The 22,144-nt window shown below is 40.0% G+C and overlaps 1 protein-coding gene across 2 annotated transcripts in view; it reads right to left on the bottom strand.

Annotated features, from left to right (window-relative positions):
- OBSL1 (obscurin like cytoskeletal adaptor 1) overlaps positions 1 to 22,144 on the bottom strand; it is a 64,177-nt gene that overhangs the window by 17,499 nt on the left and 24,534 nt on the right. For both annotated transcript variants that reach the window (XM_085871947.1, XM_085871948.1), the window contains exons 9-13: positions 13,066 to 13,347; positions 10,597 to 10,878; positions 7,826 to 8,107; positions 3,714 to 3,992; positions 427 to 693 (exon numbers count right to left, since the gene is read on the bottom strand). In XM_085871947.1, coding sequence (XP_085728073.1) covers positions 427 to 693; positions 3,714 to 3,992; positions 7,826 to 8,107; positions 10,597 to 10,878; positions 13,066 to 13,347 — 1,392 coding nt within the window. The remainder of the gene's footprint in view (positions 1 to 426; positions 694 to 3,713; positions 3,993 to 7,825; positions 8,108 to 10,596; positions 10,879 to 13,065; positions 13,348 to 22,144) is intronic.

The following is a 22,144-nucleotide window of genomic DNA, read 5'->3' as shown; positions in this document are numbered from 1 at the left end:
CCTATGGTTGCTTGTCCATGCTTTATAACTCTTTAAATTCTGGAGCATTGAGCAAGGAATCAGCACGTAACATTTTAAGAGTTTTTAGGATGATTCAGTCGGGGTTTAAACCGCCGACCACCCAGACTCAGAGTGGATGCTCCAACCACCACACCACCAAACTCTTTTCTAATTTTCTTGGCAATACTGTCAGAGGTTTTCACAGATTTTGAACAACTGAAATACTGCTTTCAACAACAATGCTGTAATCACAATGTTTGGTTTCCCAAGATGAGAAGAGGAAAATAAATAAACAAAGATATGGTGGAAATGTTATAAAATGTGAGTTCGGAAGGAAGAATCTAGGCAAGTGTTGTTCATCTTTATCAATGAAGGGATAGGGAAGTGACTTTCATTTCGCAAAACAAGTTAACAATGCAAACTTACGTTCCACACTGAGCCTCGCACGTGTGTGGTCGTGATTCGTCTCACACGAGTAGATACCACGATCTTCAAAAGTTAGCCGAAAAATATTGAGGGAGAGCTCCCGGCCATCAATTTTGATTGAGAGGTGCTCGTCTGGCAACACCTGGTTCCCGTTCCGGCTCCAGATCGCATGGTCTCCAGGACGGCTCAATTCCACACGGAGATGTACCGTGTCTCCTTCCTTGGCTGCTATAGGTTGTAGGCCTCGTACAAACATCAACGGTGCTTCTGCAAAGCATGGAGGACAGCTGATTGTATTTTGTGAATGAATCAATAAATATGTTATTAAATACTTGCTTAATATAGATTCAATATCCCACATGCTCCATGTCTACTTCCTCCTTGATGTATCTCCTCCAAACCTCATTTCCCTTCCCTACTTCAACACTCTCCCACCCTCCTTTCTCCCTCTTATTGCCCCTCCTTTTGGCTCGGCTACAACAAAGTCGAAATGGACTGTTAAAGCCATAACAATGTCCTTCAGTCAGTCAGTGGGTCCATTAACATTTTTTCGTTATTTCCCAACTCCTCTGAGGCGGCTCAACGGATCGTTTTGAAACTCAGCCTGATGATTCATGACGTCGATGAGCAAAAATTTATGGAGCCCTTTTTAATTTCCATCCAGGTGATGAGAAGGAGATTGGGACCATACTCTTTGCAGAGCATTGGTGCTACTTAAGCAGTCTCCTTGTCTATTGGACACAATCCTGGACGGGTCGCCACTCCGACACAGTATACCAGCATTCTGGCACTCATTTTGCCGACCTTGGAAGGATGAACAGGTCAAGTTAACCCCACCTGGTATTAATTCAACAGCTGAGCAGGATTTGAACTCAGAACCCAAGGATCCAAAGCCCACCATCCTAACCATGAAGCTAACACCAGGCATAATGGTGATGAGATAATTAGGTAATTAAATCAAAATGTAATCTACGTTTGTATGTCCATCACATATTGCAAGAGATTTAGTCATCTCACGAGATTGTGAATTCAATTTTAAAAAACGATGTTTCGTCATTAATTTAATTTAATTTAACCTCATTTAAATTTTAACCTCAATGTCATTAATATCCTCTTGCTTTGAAGAACGGGAAAGAAAGGGGGATGAGGGTAGGACAGAGAGTTGGGGTGAGGGGCTTGGGGGGTGGTGGTCAGAGAGGGGACTTTCAGTCCTTTTTTAGTCACTTTTAGTTCTTAGATCCTTTTGGTTTAGTCCTTTTAAGACCCTTTCAACACTTTACACCTTTTAGACCCCTTAATGTCCTATGTACCCTTTAGATCTTTAGACCCCAACTACTTTTGGAATGTACCCTTTTGACGTATAGATCCTTTAGACCTTTAGACCCCTTAAGACCATTTAGATCCATTAGACTGCTTTGACCCTTTGAACCCCTTCGATCTTTTAAGACCCTTAGACCTTTACATCCTTTAGACTCCATAAACCCCTTAAGACCCTTGAGACCATTTAAAACCTTATAAAGCTTTAAAGAGCCTTTTGACATTTACATCTTTGAGACACCCTCAGACTCGTTAGACCCTAACTACTTTAGGAATGTACACTTTTGATTTTTAGACCTTAGACCCCACAGACTGTTAAACCCTTTATGACCCTTTAAACCCATATAGACCCCTTACACCTGTAGATCCTTTTGACCTTTAGACTCCATTCAATCCTATAGACCCTTTTGACCCTTTAGGCCCTAATTAATATTGGAATGTACCCTTTAGATCCCTTAGATTCCCATCAATCATTTCGACCCATTATGACCCTTTAAACCCCGATAGACCTTTTAGACTTGTAGACCCTTTATATATTTTAGTCCTTTTATGACCATTTTAAGACTTTCAGCATGTTAGACCCTCACACCCTTGAGAGCCTTACAACTTTTAGACCTATTAGACCCTTTACACCCCTTTAGGGTCTAAAATAATTTAAAGGTCCTTTCACTGGACAAAAACGAATGGAACGTTTTTCAACAATTCAGGACCAGCTCATCCTTCATAGTTTTCGCTGCACAAATACAATCGGGTTATCAGGACTATCAGCAACCATGGACCCATGATATTCCTCGTATCAAACTGAAAATCAACTTTAGCACCGAATGCACCTCAACTATGACCACCCTCCATTGGGAGATGAGCCTCTGTCCCACTTTGGACTGTTCATTTCTACATTTTAATAGTTTCAGTTTACCACCACCACCGTTTAGATCTTTAGACCTCTTAGAACCCACAGACCGTTAAACCCTTTATGACCCTTTAAACCCATCTAGACCCGTTACAAAAGACCCCGCCCCCAAAAAAAAAAATCTAGACCGTCATTAATTTAAGTTTCAGTTTATGCCCACCACCACCGTTTAGATCTTTAGACCTCTTAGAACCCACAGACCTTTAAACCTTTTATGACCGTTTAAACCCATCTCGACCCCTTACAAAAGACCCCTCCCCCCCCCAAATCTAGACCTTCGTCGTTAATTTAAGTTTCAGTTTACCCCCACTACCGCTGTTTAGATCTTTAGACCTCTTTGAACCCACAGACCGTTAAACCCTTTATGACCCTTTAAACCCATCTGGACCCCTTACACCTGAAGACGCTTTTGACCTTTAGGCTCCTTTCGATCCCATAGTCAGTCTTTCGACCTCTGAGACCCCACAGACGTATGATCGATAACAGTGGTTTGTTCAGTTACCAAGCAGCTCGCTAGCGCTTGCCAAGCCAGCGGTTTTGAATGGAGTGTTTCCTTGATGCTTAAGCCACTTGGCGAGCACTGCACATGAAACTTGGTAACTAAACACACATCCTTCTTTGTAAAATCAACTTTTTGACGAAGCATTCGTTTTCTGGTTTGGAGTGTGAAGCTGTGAAGGTGTGTGACAAGAACAAATTGATTTGATTTTGGTGAAGATCCAAATCCAGATCCAGATAGGAGAGTTTTCTTTTAATTTTTAAGTGATTCTTCACCATTGAGAGATAGGGCCAAAATGATATACAGTATAGCACGATATCTCAAAAAGTTGTGGAGGGGTTATGACAAAACTTGGTGGATCGGAACGAAGGTCTCGGTTCGGATTCAGCAATGGTAGGGGGCTCAAGTTTCGTACCATTCTAGTTGATCAATCTTTTTCTTCTGATTTACACTTTCCTTCATAATACTTGCTCATTTAAGTTATCCTTTGAAACGCATTGACATTTAACAATAACTACTGCCATTAGGTGAACAATCGCAAATATATTTAGTGTTCCTTACCAGAAACAGTGACTGAAAAGTCAAATTGGTCATGTTGAGTGCGACAGCAGTATGAGCCAGTGTGTCCACATTTCACATCAGCGATGATCAGGCACCGCCAGTTGCCATCTGCTTGTTGCTGAACTTTCTCAGCAGGCAGCAGCTGCTTCCCAGCATGAAACCATTTCACAGGAATTTCAGGCCGGCACACCTGGCAACGAAGCTCCAGGTGCTCCCCAGTGAGAACACTTATTACATCTTGCTGGGCATCATCTTCATGCACAAACCTCTCTGGAGGGGCTGTGGTCAGCGAAGATAAGGGATTATGTCATGCATTTCTCCTGGAAGCTAACAAACATTGCTATTAAACCAATGCAGGTTAAAGAAAAAGAAAGCCAGCCACTGCAGCTCTAACCAACTAACCGTTGCTGCGTCATCTGTGATGCCAAAAGAGAGAAAACATTATTCTTGTCATGAGTATGAGCTTAACTCAGATAATGGAACATTTGGAAGCACTCCAACATCATTTATCCATACGAATAAAAGGCAATATGTGTGTGTGTCAGTGTGTATCCTCTATAACTCCAAAACTATGAAAACCTAGCAGCCTGAAACTTTTCATGCATACTAAGAAAACTCCAAGGAAGTGCAAGAGTGAAAATTGGATGTTTGGGTGAATTAAAACACCCCTTTTGAAGATAATTAATGGCCTTATTTAATGATATCCTTCATCAGGCGATCCTTGGTCACCTCGCTCTGTGGGTCTTGAAGCGTTTCCGGGGTAACATCACTGGGGTCTGAAGCCGCCATGTATTTTGGCCTGCTCAACTATGCCTAGCCTTGGAACAGACTGCAACAATTTCTTCATTATAAAGTTGTTTTTTTTCACTTTCCTCACTCATGTTATCGAATGCCTGTTCATCATCGCTACGAATCGTTGTGTACATCGCTTTTGTAAGTACTACAGTTTTCAAATTTGGAGCTTTGAGCAATTTCATGTATTATATGATATGATTTTCACATGATCCACTCTCATGGACAAATTAAAGTATATCATTGAAAGATTTCAGTTTTGAGGATCGGATATCATCCAGACCAAATAAGTGCTGAAATCTGTTGTGAATCTGATAATTTAAAGCAATAACGAGTCTTATAACTAAACTGATATACCTGTTTCCTTTAAGGAAGCTCGGCTATGTTCCCTTCTTCGCCATAGATACACAAGAAAATGTGAAATTTCCAAAGCATTAAACTTACCTTTTTCTACTGTTTGGAGAATTATATTGAGTAAACAAAAGATTTAGGAATGTGGAAAAATTAACCAACTTCATTGAGCTATATGATTTAATGCATTCACTGCGAGACCTCGTGCCCTGTCCCCCAGAGGGACTGCCTTTCCATAGCATCTGCCAGATCTGTGTCTATATTTTGGAGGTTTCATGAGGTGCTCAACAGGCTAGCAAAGCAAATCTGGTGAAAAACGGACGTTTTTTAAAAAAAACATTATAATGTTTGCGCGGATCCCGAACTGATGTACCACGTGAGGCGTGCACAGGCAATATGGCAGATTATCTGCAATGTTTATTTCACGGATGACTGAACTTTGCGATGTCTCCAGGGTTGTTCTGCATTAAGCTGCAACTCTTTTGTGGATAAAGTTATTCTTTGAACAAATTCATTTTATTTCATTAACTGCTGCATGCATAGTGAAGATCAGCTTTAAAGTTAAAGGGATCCTATATGATATGCAGCGACAGCCTGGCCAACCTTTCCTTATCAACCATTCAATTGGAGTACTTGCATGAGTGCTTAAGCCACTTGCCAAACACCTTACAGTTGATAGCGGTACTGCACTACATCCTTCTCAGCAAATCGTTCACTCAATGCACACGCTTTTGCCCGCCATGTCATTCATAGCGAGTGGACGTGCTCTGTCATCCTGAGTGAGTGGTTCGTGCTTTGTCACCCTGAGCGAGTATTTCGTGCTCCATCACGCTGAGCGAGTATTTCGTGCTTCATCACCCTGAGCGAGTGTTTCGTGCTCCATCACGCTGAGCGAGTGTTTCGTGCTCCATCACGCTGAGCGAGTGTTTCGTGCTCCGTCACCCTGAGCGAGTGTTTCACGTTCCATCACTCTGAGCGAGTGGTTTGTGCTCTGCTTCCCTGAGCAAGTGGTTAGTACTCCGCCACCCTGAGTGAGTGGTTCGTGCTCCGTCACCATGAGCGAGTGGTTCATGCTCTGTCGCCCTGAGGGAGTGGTTCATGCTCCATCGCCCTAAGCGAGTGGTTTTAGCTCCGTCACCCTGAGCGAGTGGTTCGTATCCGGATTTGCTAGCAGCTAAATGACTGCGTGATCACGAGGTACTTCACTTGTGTTGGGGAGAGTCACAACCAGTGTGCTGTCTCATTCCCACCCTGACACCAAGGTAGAAAACACACTATTCAAGCTACAATTTCACAAATATCCAGATTATAAATGCATGAAATGCTGAATACACTCTATTAAAAGTCAAATCTACCAGAAAACCAGACAAGATCAAATAAATAGAGATGAACCTGACATGAAAATTTTGACAACGATGTCGACTGTCTGTGCCGTGCAATGCAAATCTGGTGTCACGTGATGAAAGCCATCGATCTTCGCTTATATAAGTAATCTCTCTGGATGAATTAGCATTGGTGTCATGGCTTTTTCTAAATTTATCCTGCGGAATGATTATTCAGTCACCATATCGGTTGAAAACGTGTACTTTTGCTGGTAAGGATGTGATTAAATTCAGTGTGTAAGTGTGAATGGCCATATCTTCTGCACAATAGAAAGCGTGACAAGGGATTTCATACTTTAAAAACATCACAGACAAAAGGGGGTGCATCCGCACCCCATATACCCTTACCCCCCCCCCACCCTGGCGATGGGTTAGCTCGCTGTGTGTGTGTGAGATGCATGTATGGCAGTAAAAAGAACCAGAGAGTTGGTGTCAAAGCCACCCAATGCTCACCTGTTTATACATTTATCGTTTTTAAAAGACTAGTCTAATAATGTTTTTTATAAAGAATTGCAGTGAAGTCTGATCCAAATAATTTTAAAGCAATATATGTATTTGTATATTGTAATCAGTAAAAAATAGTGTGGTAGATAAAAATATTAGAAAGGAAAAAACTTTAACGTTGATGTGCTACAAAAAAGTTAAGTTCAAAACAGGTCAAAATTAAAAAAAAAATTGAAATTATTTTTAAATTTAAATTTCACTACATCAATAATATACCCCAAAGGAACCTCCATGCCAAATATCAGCATCCTCGTACACATATTAAATGAATGGCAAGCTTCTAAATAACTTGCACCAAAAACTTTAACATTTTCACGCTCACGCTGACGCTGACGCTCACGCCGGGGGTATCGCTATAGCTCTCTGTTCTTCGAACAGGCGAGCTAAAAGGGCTTTCCAGTGACATTTTTCGGCCAAATTGTTCTGGTGAGCCAAATGGCCTTTTAATCTGAGATTTTAATTGGATTCCCTTGGATAGACACTGTTGCTATGTTTCCTTGACAATCATTGTTGGTGTTTAACCTCCAGCAGCCTTGAAAGGGTTGTGCAAAACCTGTTATTGGGCCAAATGGCCTTTTCATCTGAGATTTTTGTTGCATTCTCATGGAGATACTCTTGTTTAATTTATGTTGCACAAAACCTGTTAAGTAGGTAGTAAACCTGAGTAATCATATGATACATGAGTCTCATAAATAAATGTGAATTTAGGTCGTTTGCTTTAAGGAAAATAAAGTAAATGCAGTGAAACCTCAGGTAGCCAAGCTACAATTAGTTGGTGAACTTTATGTTGTGAATTAAAAATCATTTTTCAATTAAAGAATTGTGACAAACTCTTTACAACACATTCAAAGAACAGACAATAAAGAAATCTTACAAAAAGATTACTCTCTGCAAGACATCATCAAAATATAAAGTTCTGAATTGTCGAAAAATCCTTCAAACAATTTCGTTCAAACGAGGTATCCCAATATATTGTGATTCCAGAGAAAATAAAATGCCTCCGATCATACCTGACATATTGGTAACTTACTGCAATAGCTATAAGCCTAACATATAAAGTTCTGAATTGTAGAAAATTGTTACCAGACACGGTGACGCAGAAGTCCAGTTGGTCATCATTTGTGAGGCAACAATAGGAACCTGAGTCCGCAAGATCTGCACTTTTGATCAGCAGGCGCCGCCAGTTGCCATCTGCTTCCTGCTGACTTCGATCTCCTGGCAGAAGTTCCTTTCCAGCATGAAACCATTTTACAGGAACATCAGGCCGGCACACCTGACAGCTAAGCTCCAGGTGTTCTCCAGCAATCAATTTAAGGTCTTGCTGGGCATCAGCATCGCCTTCACAAATAAACTTTTCTGAAGGGGCTGCATCGAAGGGGGAATATAGATTTATTTTTCTCGCAACAGGAATGACCACGCAATAGATCTGAATACTGTAAAATGAAAAATGTTTTGTTGTGCGGCTGTAATGTGACAATAACAAAATCCCCACATTAACTAACACCACCATGACAACTCCCTTGATAAAAACGACTTCGTGTCATCATACCAAAATAAGCTATTTCTTTTCTCTCTGTCTGTCTGTCTGTCTGTCTGACCACGATGCATTTGGTCATTACTTAACCAATCTCAACCAAACTTGCCAGGGTGACTGCAGGTCACACGACAGAGGTTTTAGTGACTTCATCTGTCGCTCTCCCCAAGCCTGGTGTTGGTGCAGTGGTTAGGGCAGCGGCTTGGGATCCAAAAGGTCCTGAGTTCAAGCCCCGTTGGGCCACTGAATTAATACACCAGGGGGTTGACTCAGCCTGTCATCCTTCCGAGGTCGGCGAAATGAGTACCAGTATACTGGGCCGGTGTATACCCCGGTTAAAATAGGTGTACCATATCCCTGCGTCGTAAGAGGCGACCACGGTTGCGTCAGGAAGGGCATCCGGCGTAAAACATGTGCCAAATCACTATGCGGATCATACGGATGATCCACTGTGGCGACCCCGAAAGGGAGCTGCCGAAAGAAGAAGAAGAAAATCTGTCGCTCTCCCCAAGCGCTGTGTTAATGTGTATAAATCGCTTATCATGGCATTTCATGGGGAACCTCTACAGGAAGGAAATATATTATAAACCACAAACATGTATGATTACATTTTAAACAATCGCTACTGCTGTTGAACACTAAATTGAAAGGGAGGAAACCTGATGTTCTTGAGGCATTATATGGTTATCACGTCCCCCACAGACTAATGGACCCAGGCCAAATCGACTTGCTTGCCCCCATGTAGGTCCCATAGGGAGCGGGTGTACTATAAAAAAAAAAATTAAGAAATTCGACAATCAATAAAACGAATAATCTCCAATAATAAGTGTGTGTGTGTGTGTGTGTGTGTGTGTGTGTGTGTGTGTGTGTGTGTGTGTGTGTGTGTGTGTGTGTGTGTGTGTGTGTGTGTGTGTCCTCCATAACTCCAAAACCATGAAACGCAGTGGCCCAAAACTTTGCATGCATACAAAGGGAACTCCAACAAAGTACTGGGTATTTGTGTAAATTTAAACACCACTTTTGAAGATAATTAACAGGGTGCTTATCATCAATAAACAAAAAAGTCTAACCGAGATGGTGGCGCACCATCTTAGTCAGCCAGCTGTCACCCTGCAGGGGTATTGAGCCGCCATTTTGTTTCAGGCCCTTTTTTGGACTGGGTGGAACTGGCCATATTTGTTACATTTAAATGTACAAAAACATTTTACACAAGATCGCATTGTTTCACCTTTTTGTGCAATCTGCTTTCATTATATACATTTAGTACCTGTAAAAAAAAATGAAAAAAGTCCAACGTTGACTCGAACCTCATGTTTGGAACTCCACCATGTTGGTTCTTGCTGTAATAGGTAGAGACCCACATTTTATGATCTCTGTTGCTTGATTTTCTTTTTTTTAATTGAATTTTGATAACTTTTCACTTGAATTCCACTTTTAAAGAACTCTATTTAAAGGTAAGTACTCCTTGCCCATGAAACTGCCTCGGCACCCCATTGTGCCTTTACAGTGCGAAAGGAATGGTTTTATTGTATTATTTGCTGTCGGAGAACACTAGTCGCATGGCATACATTCCTGGAAAATTCCACAAATATCGGGACATTGTTTCAATGGGAAAAAGGTGGATAGGTTCTGAAAAACACCCATAAAAACACGAAGAAAAAAAACACGAATGCACCCACGGAAAACCACGAAAACACGAAAAAAAACCTGTGAAACCATGAAAAAAAAACCATGAATACACCCGCGAAAAACCTCAAAAACGCCAAAAAATAAAAAAACGCGAACATCCCCACAAAAAAACACGAATATGCCCGCGAAAAACATTGCGAATACGCGAAGCACATGGCCTCAAATGTCGCGAATGTCACATTTTATCAATGACGAATATGTGAGGTCCATGAATAGCGAATCCATGAATAGTGTGGTCCGACAGTGCATAGTTTTGTCAAAAAACGGTGGTTAGAGACTAAATTGATCTGACTTTTTCTTTAAAGGAGTATTTTAATAATGAGATTATTTGGTTGTGAGTGTTACGCTTTTGTTTATCATAATAACATGCACGTATTTCATTTATCACACATTTTTCGGGTCTCAAATGGCAAATGGCATGTTAAAACTTGATATGGTGGAAGATGTAGTGATGACGTCACGACCGACACATTTGTTTTGCAGGACTACGGTACCTCAAAATTTGGCACGACATCACTGCCTGTGTCCCTGGCTAAAATCACATCAAAACTTTTCAAAGGCTCTATTGCTCCATTTTCCATCAATAAATATTTCAATATATATTATCACAGTCCAATCCCAACATAATTACCAGACACGGTGACACAGAAGTTCAGTTGGTCATCATTTGTGAGGCAACCATATGAACCTGAGTCCTCAAGCTCTGCACTATTGATCATCAGGCATCGCCAGTTTCCATCTGTTTCCTGTTGAACTCGATCTCCTGGGAGAAGTTCCTTTCCACCATAAAACCATTTTACAGGAACATCAGGCCGACACACCTGACATCTGAGCTCCAGATGCTCTCCAGCAATCAATTTAAGGTCTCGCTGGGCATCAGTATCGCCTTCAAAAACAAACTTGTCTGGAGGTGCTGCATTCAAGTGGGTAAATATTTAGGTTTATTTTTCTAACAACAGGAATTACCACAGAACAGACTGAATACTAAAATGAAAAATGTTTTATTGTGCAGCTGTAATGTGACAACAACTATATCCCCACATTACCTAACACCACTATTAAACCACTCTTTCTAAAACATGACCTGGTGTCTTAAAACAAATCAAGAAATTGAACAATCAATAAAACGAATCATCTACATCTATACTAGCAGGGTGTGCTTACACATTGTGTAAGCATACAAACCATGCTTCCCCATTGTCTCGGGTCGCTCACCCGCATTTGATTTTTCATTTATTTATATTTTCATTTACGGATGCTTTCTGAGAGTTCTGTGATTTTTCCTGGTGTATCGTCTTCGATGTCCGTCGGCACACAAAACTACCTTGCTTCCACCATTGTCTCAGGTCACTCACCTGCATTTTTTTCATTTTTATTTATTTTTTTATATTTTCATTTCTGGATGTTGTCTGATGATTCTGTGGATTTTCCGGTGTATCGACTTTGATGTCTATCGGCACGCAAAATTTCAGCTTTGTGCATTACCCAGAAGGTACTGATCTTAAATATCAGTCAGTGAGTCTGTCATTGGTTAGAAAGAGCTTGATATATCTATATATTACGAAAACTCTCATCTTGTATGTATGTATGTATGTATGTTCCCGAAATACAGCCAAAACGATACATGATAGCACAAAAATTTTAGGGCCACCTTACTCACCATTCACCTATGGTGTGCAGTATCACATTTCGTTCAAATCGGGCAACAAAAATTTTAAAAAAAATCAATTCCCGATTCAGTCAAGTACTCTTCGGGAGAATTTGATCAATGCAAACAACCTCAGCAGTATAGTTCACTGGAGCTATCTTTTTTTTTTTCTCGAAATGATTTTTTTCATCAACCGCTGTCATGACGGGAACCCAACGGGTTCACGGGTCGTCTAGTATGAGATAAAAATGAAAAACACGGTCATTCTGTCCATCTGTCCATGAAGCCGTGAAGCCATGAGGCTGTTTGAATGACTATATGTCTTTTAAGTACGTACTATTTGAACATCACTTGCACCCTGACTTCACACACTTACTGTAGGTCTATTAATTTCATACTATGGAAATATACCTTGATACTGCTGAGACCCCTTTGACATTTGAAGACCCTTCAACACCCTTGAGATTCCAAAGACCCTTAAGACCTCATTACCCAAAAGACCCTGAGGACCCAAAATACCCCAAGAACCCCAAAAACCGAAAAGACGCAGATGACCCAAAAGACCCCGAAGACCCAGATGACACCAAAGACAGATGACCCAAAGACCCCAAGGACCCATAAGACCCATAAATCCCTGATGACCAAAAAACCACGAGGACCCAAAAGACAACGACGACCCAAAAGATCCAGATGACCCAAAAGTTCCCAAGGACCCAAAAGTCCAAGAAAACCCAAAATACCCAGATGACCGAAAGACCCAGAGGACCCAAAAGGCCCATAAGACCCTGATGATCCAAAATACCCCAAGGACCTAAAAGTCCTGAGACCCAAAAGACCCTGAGGACCTAAAAGACCCTGAAGACCAAAAAGACTCCAAAAGATCCAGATGACCCAAAAGCCCTTGATGACCCAGATGATTCAAAAGAACCAGAAGTCCCTGAGGACCCAGATGACCCAAAAAACCCTGAGGACCCAAAAGACCCAAAAGTCACCGAGGACCCAAAATACCCTGAGGACTCAAAAGACCCGAGGACCAAAAAGACACAGAGGACCCAAAAGACCAAGATGACCAAAAAGACCACAAGGAACCAAAAGACCCACAAGACCGCTAAGATCCTTTAGACCACTTATAACCCCTTTTACCTTGAGACTTTTTATCCCCTTTTGACTCCTACAACCCTTAGACCTTTACACCCCTTAAGTCTCTTTAGACCCCTAAGACCTTAACACCATTTAAACCTCTTACACCCTTCAGACAGATTAGACCTTTGACCATTTAGAGCTTTAGACCACTTGGACCTTTTTATATTATAAACAAATATATCATCAATATTGCAAATAAATTTGTACAAAAGAAATGTTTGTATTATGATTGATGTAAATCATGACAACAAAGGAAATTGGTAAAGTAAATCAATATAAATTGTCAGAGCCCAACCCCAACGTAATTACCAGACACGGTGACACAGAAGTCCAGTTGATCGTCATTCGTAAGGCAATCATATGAACCAGAGTCCTCAAGATCTGCACTATTGATCAACAGGCGTCGCCAGTTGCCATCTGCTTCCTGCTGAACTCGATCTTCTGGCAGAAGTTCCTTTCCAGCATGAAACCATTTCACAGGAACATCAGGCCGGCACACCTGACAGCTAAGTTCCAGGCGCTCTCCAACGATAAGGTTTACGTCTCGTTGGACAATGGCACCACCTTTACAAGTAAACTTCTCAGGAGGTGCTGCATCCATGGGAAAGAAAGGTTATATGTTTGTATTTACATTACATAAGGCTAATGGGGGTTGACGGGATGGCCAATATGTACGTGCACTCGCCTCTAAGCTGTCTTGCCTAGTTTTGAATTCCAGCCTAGCTATAAAACTAGCCTAGCTAGAAAGTCTAGCCTAGCTATAAAACTAGCCTAGCTTGAAAGTCTAGCCTAGCTATAAAACTAGCCTAGCTAGAAAGTCTAGCCTAGCTATAAAACTAGCCCAGCTAGAAAGTCTAGCCTAGCTATAAAACTAGCCTAGCTAGAAAGTCTAGCCTAGCTATAAAACTGTCATCTCGGTGTTTCAGGCAGGATTGTATGTGCGTTAAACTGGGTGTCCAATCTACCAGCATGCGTTGCCAACACGAGGCGATCTGTTGCCGGCACCCTGAACAAATTCCAAATACCTGTCCCAACTACTGCTGGGAAGGCAACGGCAAACCACCCAACATAACCCTTGCCAAGAGACTGCTATGGAAACACTGAAGCTCTTTAACAGAGCACAGTATATCAAAATCAAAAGGCTCATGCAGAGGTTTATTCATACAGCATTTCTCAAAAGAGAATTTACCGATAATACCATGCCTATTTCTTGCAAAGTAATCATATATCAGACAACACTGAGACACCATTTGCCAAACCTTGTAAATTGACTGCAAAATTACGATACATTCATAAAAGGAAAGTCAAACACATTTTTCTGAAAATGGATGAAAACCTTGATTTTGAAATGATCGCCATCAATTTTATCTCGCCAATTCATTTTTGGACAGCGCTGTATATTATATTACACCAATATTAAGGACATGAATACATCATTCACACAGAATATTCCTTTTCAAGTCAAGTAAGCAGCTTTTTCAGAAACAAAAAGCTTGGTGAGTGTTTCCATGTCATAAATGTGATTAAACCGTCGCCATCATAGTTGTTTTATGACCCTTTTAATCAGACAGATGACATAGGTCATAGTACCTAACAGTGAACCTTAGAAGAAGGTTTATTATTATTTTCTCTTTCCTTTGAAAAAGAACTGTAAAGTGAAGTCCACTGCAGTGTTTTCGATATAATATTCCAGACTTCCTGTCTAACTCATTGGTCTTGATTTGAACGTGTTAACACTTGGTGATGTGATTAAGGTCATGTGATTTTAAAAATCTTGCACATCGATGCACGAATAACCCATGCACGCCACTTTCAATTGAATGCATCACCATAAGGTGTGTTGTATGTGATGCAGGTCATGCATTGTTTGTGCTGTAAACTGTGTGGAAGATTTTTGATGCAGCAGGCATGATCGGAGACTGAACACGTCATTGAATAATGAATGAAATAAGAATTGGTATGCTATTTTCCTGTTCTCCTCATTCTCCTACATCGCAAACCTACAAGTCCAGCAAAAGCAACATACCCACCTGGAAATGATCGGAAATATTTTGCCACTGATAAAAAAATTTGCAATCGATCCAACCCCGAAAACAACCACAGCATGTCGAACTACAAGGACACTTGGTAGAGCGCATACCTCCAGCACATAATGCCTGATCCATGAGAACATATCAGGCCCAATACGTTGTTGAAATATCATGCCATACAGTACTATATCGTTTTGGTCCAGATCTCTCAATGGTGAAGAATCACATTGAAAACTAGAGGGGGGGCACTCGGTAGAGTGCAAAATCTCCGCCGCCAATACTGCTGGGTCACTTAAGTGAACCTGGTATCCTATTAATTGTAGGTCAAAACGGATCAGACTCTACTGAACCACAATTGAATAAACTAAACAAGATCGACGCGCAGAGAAGAAATGCCCAAAAAAAAAAATCGAATTTTTTTTTGATAAAAAAGTTGCAAAATTTGTTGTTTTTTTCTCTAACAAATTTTTTTGGGGGGGTTGGAAATCACTTAAAACATGTAGAAATGCAAAAAAAAAAATTCAAATATTTTTCAAATAAAATCGAAATTCTTTTGAAAAAATGGTGCAAAATTTTCTAAATTTTTTTTTTGGACCAAGTCCAAAATCTAATTGCATGATCCTTGGACCATACCTAATCCCCCCACCAAGTTTCGTCAAAATTCGTCCTGGAGTTTTTCCGTAATACTGTTCACAACAAACAAACAAACAGACAGGGATGAAAACAGTAACCTCCATCCATCTTCGATGGCGGAGGTTAATTAATTAATTCTCATATCGATTCAGACCTTCACCAAAATCGAATCAATTCTTCCTTGTCACACACTCAACATGTCCACCAAGTTTCAGCCGAATCCGTCCACCACTTTTCGAGATATCGTGCTATATATCAGTTTAGCCCAATCTCTCAATGGTGAATATTAACTTTAAAAACTATAGGAGCCGGATCCGGATCAGGATCTTCAATAAATCTAATCAGTTCATCTTTGTCACACACTGAACATGTCCACAAAATTTCATCAGGAAATCTGTCCACAACTTTTTGCGATATCCTGTACACAAACAGACAGAAAGGGGTGAAAACAACTTCCTTCACCTTCGGTGGTGGGGGTAATAAGGAACTAGTCTTGCTGGTGTTGTCCTGCAGTGTAGTCTGATATTTCAGATCAATTGTTCAAATTTGCATAAAAGCACCAAAATTGGTAAACATGTAGAATAATGTATTCCAAACAATTCTAGATATGGAGCCACCCGAGATTGTGCCTTGGTCAGCTTCGGTGACCATTTTCCAAAATGGCCGCCATTCTACTTTAGCGAAATTGGCTATATGCTCTTATTTTCTTATTGTATTGGTGGTAGATATAAGGAAAGTGTAAAATTCAGTCAATTGACCATGAAAAGGCGTATTCGAATATTATGAGCCAGTATTTTCGGTAAAAAAAGCCATTATTTGATTTGTAAATTGCTGCTCTCCTGAAACTTTTCGCTGAAAAGTCCCCATTATTGCCTGGAGAACAAGAGTCAAATGATATTCATCACATTCAATGGGTTTGGAATCAACAAAAATTCCATTATAGATTACATACTTTAGTCTATTTTGAAAAGGGAACTGATAATCGTGATAATGACAAACTCAGAAAATGTAGTCAAATTATTGCACACTTCACTTTGAAGCGGCTACGGTTTACTGTCTACTACCATTCTACCAGAACACATGGTACACACATACATCAGTTTAGTACAATATGAGTTTCTGAGCTCAAGTGTTCTGGCTCTGGATCAATAAGTCAACACTTTTACAAGCAATGCGACTTTGCATTTGCACATTCTAAGCTAGGCCGATATCTCAGTCTGTGTCTACTGCGTCTGTCTACTGGCATTCTCCTTCACAAGCACAAAGTGCAGTGCATTGTAGATTAGCCTTCCCATAAAAATTAGATTAGATTTTCCCATAAAAATGACCATTTTTCCCCAATACAATGGTTGGAAATATAATAAATCAACACAAATGACATTTGTATTGTTTTCTTTTGTAAATGCACATCACATGGAGTATTTATCACCTCTGAGAAACTAACAAAGAGAATAACAATGACAGATACCCCATATTGTTAAAGTAAAATGGTGGCCATTTTCCAAAATGGCCACCAAAGCTGACCAAGGCAAAATCTCGAGTGGCTCCATATCCAGAATTGTTCAGAATACATTAGTCAACATATGTACCAATTTTGATGCTTTTATGAAAAGTCGAACAATTGCTTTGCTATGCTGCAGTAGTAGTGAAGGCTCATGTCAATTAAGGAACTCCATCCATCTCAAGAATATAGATATCAACTTGAAGCTTTTGCATCATTTAATTGAAATCAAGACCCAGAAATTTAACCAGCTCATTGGTCCTCCTGCAATTGGAACACCATGCTACACACAAGAGCCTTACAATACAGTTGTAGCTATTCCAGATGGCATACCCATCTCCGAAGCTGAAAAATCCATCCTCAGCAAAGGCTTAACCTTTCTCCCCATGTCCAAAAGAACTGTCGACTTTACTGCGAAAGAAGACAGAAATAAAAATTTTTGCCGTGTTAAACTGAAGGCTCTCTTTCACAACAAGCAGGATAATCCTGTCCAATCCCTAAAAGAAGAATTCAAATTTATCAACATTCAGAAATCTAATTGGACCACTCTAGATTGACAGTTTACCTTTGTAGACATATTTGTCAAAAAATGTCTCCAAGACATCCACAAACTGAATTTTTTTTATAAACTGCAGGACATTGTCATCAACCAGCTGACAAAGGCATGTAAGAGTAGTTGAGCACACTGACCTTTACAAACCAGAAGCATTCCAACAACTTTCCTACACTGTCTTTCACTCCAACGCCACCTAAGACTTTACACAAGTGAACCAAAAGGAGACCATCAAAAACTTGATTTACAAATAGGAACTACCACCAAATGCTTACAAATTCATCACAACCACTCCAAGAATGTTAAAAACACTTCCTTTTTACCAAAGGTCTAAGAAGGCCAAAAACTCAGTTTGTCATTTCATCTCCACTTGTAGCTGCCCCACCAAAATTGTGTCCAATTATTTTGACAAGATAGCTGTTCTCATCCAATCTCTAACCTCCATCAAGGACACCAATCACATGCTTATAATCTTTGTATTGCTCAAGCTTTCCTCTGATAACAATTCACTATGGACATCAAATCCCTGGAGACCATCATCCCAAATGACGAGGCTCTTCTGTCTCTCAAACACTTTTTCAATCTCTGGACCACCAAGGAACCAAGCATAGAAAGTCTTCTCTCCCTCGCTGAACTGGTCCTCTTTTCGAACAGTTCGATAGTCCCATCCCAGAATTATTTGGCCATAACATACGGTAGATGACTGCATCAGTGCTGCGTTCTTTTGCTGAGAGGACCCTGAATGGTTTATCAACTTCGTCAATTCCTTCCACCCTGCCCTGAGTTTCACAGAAAGATTTCTTGTACCTCTGTCACCTTTCTTGACATTTGTATTTCCATCAACGAGAACAGACTTGCCAACGTTGTCCATTACAAACCTACAGAATCAAACAACTACCTTCTAATAGTGATCCTCCAACCCTCTCAAGTTGAAAGTTCAATTTCATACTCCTCATTCCTCATGCTCCGTCGTTTGTGCACCTGTGATTCCGACTGAATCAAAATCAAATATGATGCTCAAGTTCATCACCGAGTGTACCATTCTTACCTCCATTGTGGCCAGTACAGCGGAGTGTGTCCACAACACTGACAGACAGATGGATTTACAACCTTATGAGAAAGAGAGAAAAAAAACGAACAAAGGATCCCGTTCACACCGATCTTCCATCGGATCAACCTTTGAGTCAAGAATCACATCCAGAGGAACGTCAAAGTTTTACACAATGGTCCTGAAACCACATCGATTTTCTCACAATCCTTACGATAATTCACAGACCGGTGTGTGTGTGTGTGTGTGTGTGTGTGTGTGTGTGTGTGTGTGTGTGTGTGTGTGTGTGTGTGTGTGTGTGTGTGTGTGTGTGTGTGTGTGTGTGTGTGTGTGTGTGTGTATGTGTGTGTGTTGTTTATCACGCTACTCCTCCTACAGTTCTGGGCAGATTACATCCGGACTTACTATAAAGGATCAGCATGACCCCAGTTAGTGCATAGGAGTGTTTTTATCTCTGCCGGTGGTCTTGGAGATGGGGGAGGGGGAGTGGGACAAACGCAAATTTTCTATGTAAATGTGTATTGTGTAGCACCGCCTCCAGGTGTGGGAGAGTATTACAAGTCTCCACCATTTACAGTACAGTATTCCTGTTCACACGTTTTCCAGTGCAGTGAGGTGTTTTGAATATTAGGCAGTCAGTATGTTATTGCTTCATGCACATAACTGTGGTTTTTCTTCTTCTGTTTTTTTTTACTGATCCAGAGCTGTCAGTTGCCTATACACCACCCAAATAATGCAATGCATCAGCAGAAAAAGTTGCAGGCTTGGAACAAGATCGCCCATAGGCCAGGTACTCTTTACTCCTTTGTTTGTTTTCTTGCCCTCTTGTTTGTTGGGTCACCGAAATAGGTGACCCTTATTGTCAGTAATTATGTCTGTTTGTTTGGATGTTTGTTCATTTGTCATCAGCATAATTGGTAGTAAACGTGGGCCGATTTTGACCAAACTCGGGTGGTAGGTACATCTTATGACCTAGTGCTTTGGAAATTGTGATGGTTGCTCGGGGCGCTTTGGTTCCCTAGCAACAACCGAAAAACCTTCAAAAATCGGTACCGTTCACACAAAATCAATTCCGAAAGCCATTATCCCATGTAGGGTTATGAAATTTGGCACGAATGATCTACAGGTGATGCTCTATCAAATATATTCCGGTTTTTGTGATATATGGAATACTTTACCTGCAACGCCCCCTACAATTAGGGTATGCGCGAAAATTGGCGAAAATTGAAGGCCCCCTAGCGACCAGGTGAGTGCATCGATACGAATGAAACTTTGCAGGTTCATGGTACTCAATGAGTACTACAACTTTGCCTCAGGACATATTGACTGATTTCACTTAGGTCAGGGGTCAAAGGTCAATTATTGCAAAAATCGATAATATGCGAGAGCTGGAGGTGCCTTCGGGCCAAATGCTACTCCTCCTAAGGTTATGGTCGGATGGTTATGAAAATTCACACTAATCGTCTGGAATACATTGTGCACAAACGATCGAGCCGGATTTTCTATCTAGATCTTTGTTCACCCACAGCACCCCCTCAAACTTTGGGGATTTCCGATTTCAAACCGCATTTTCGGTACTTTTCATTCAAATTGATACTGAGTAGTTATTAGTAGATGGAACTCGATGAGATTTGATATGCATAATCTTTAGGTGATTCCCTATCCGCTATATGACATCCATTTTGCTCCATATCTTATAGTTTCCATGCTTGGCGACCCATCGCCGCCTACCGGCTTGTTTGTTTGTTTGTCCGGGAGTCCGGGATATCTCAGCCATCCTTTGAGCAAGGAAGCTGAAATTTGGGGACAAAAGTGAAGATGTGCATTGGCGAAAACAAGTATTTATTATTTTTTGATTAATGACTTCAATGATTAATTACATAATTATTATCGATTTATTAATTACTTATTTATTTTATTTCTCATCCTGGCAATATCCCAGGCACCTTTTGAGTGAGGAAGCTGATATTTGGACATGACAGTGAACAAGTGATTTGGCTGTAAAGAGTATTTTTGATTTATTGATTCATCAATTAATCGATTAATTATTTTCTTTCTTGCTTTACCAGGCAACATCTCAGCCATCCTTTGAACGAGGAAGCTGAAATTTGGGGACGAAAGTGAAGATATGCTTTTGCAAAATTGTTATTTTTTAAAAAACGTTTTTGATTAATCAATTAATTGATTAATTACGTTAATTATTATCGATTTATTAATACTTATTTATTTTATTTTTCATCTTGGCAATATCTCAGGCACCCTTTGAGCTTGGAAGCTGATATTTGGACATGACAGAGAACAAGTGATTTGGCTACAAAGGATGTTTTTGATTTATTGATTAATCAACAAATTATTTAATTTTTCGATTAATTACTTCATTTTCAAAATGTTACAGATTCAGATGAAACGGTGGTGGTTTCAGTATGCTATTAGGCAATTGATTGGGAAATAAATTATTTTACGACTATTATTTATTTTAATTACACAATTAATCACTGCATCAGTTAATTATTGCACACCGTGCACTCATTATCCATCTCCACTTGCTGCACGGTGGCAATGTCGCGTGCTGGAGGATTTATGATTTACTTATTTGCCATGAAGGCGGTGTACTTTGAATGTACCGGGACTCATTTCATTATTGCAATATCACCCTCACCAGAGGGGAGAAGTTATTGCATTTGGGTCCGTTTGCCTGTTCGCACAGAACGTATGTCTATTAATTACATAATATTGAAATTATAATGATAATGGTAGTTGTATGTAATGATAATGATACATAACAATAATAACAATGGTACATAATGATAATGGTGCATAATGATAATGATGATAAATCTGGGGTTGGCTTTAGATCTTTGGGTCTTGAGTTTGAGACCTTGTCCTTCGTTGAAATAACACCAGGTGGGTTGACTCAGCCTGTCATCCTTCCGAAGTTGGCAAAATGAGTATCAGCTTACGAGTAACAGGGGCACTGCATCAGCGTCACAGCCATGCTTCGAGAAAATGATGTAACCAGTAGCCACAGGCTCCATATGAAGCAACAACATAATTATAATAATGATAATGGAACATAATGATCATAATAATGATACATAATGATAATGGTGCATAATGATAATGATAATGACAATGATAGTGGTAATGATGATAATGATAATAATAATGATACATAATGATTATGGTGCATAATGATAATGATAACAATGATAATGGCAATGATAGTGGTGCAAAATGACAATAACCCGTGACTACATTCCTTTTCTGTCGTAATTCTCTGCAAACTACTGTAGTATATAAGAGTGCAACTCCTATAGTTCTAATTGTCACATTTTTGCCTGGGATAGTGGTACATGGTGTCATAATAATGATACATAATGATAACAATGATAATGGCAATGATAGTGGTACATGGTGTCATAATAATAATACATAATGATAACAATGATAATGACAATGATAGTGGTAATGATAGTGGTACAAAATGATAATGATACATGATAATAATAATGGTAATGATAATTATAATGGAACATAATGATAATTATAATATTGGTAATGATAATTATAATGGAACATAATGATAATGATAATATTGAGGATAATTATAATAATCATAATAT

The sequence above is a fragment of the Eptatretus burgeri genome, chromosome 3 (assembly GCF_056783735.1).
Source record: "Eptatretus burgeri isolate ZD-2024b chromosome 3, Ebu_testis_v1, whole genome shotgun sequence".
Taxonomy (NCBI): domain Eukaryota; kingdom Metazoa; phylum Chordata; class Myxini; order Myxiniformes; family Myxinidae; genus Eptatretus; species Eptatretus burgeri.
Note: the sequence above shows the minus strand (reverse complement) of the source record. Positions and strands in the feature narration are given on the sequence as shown.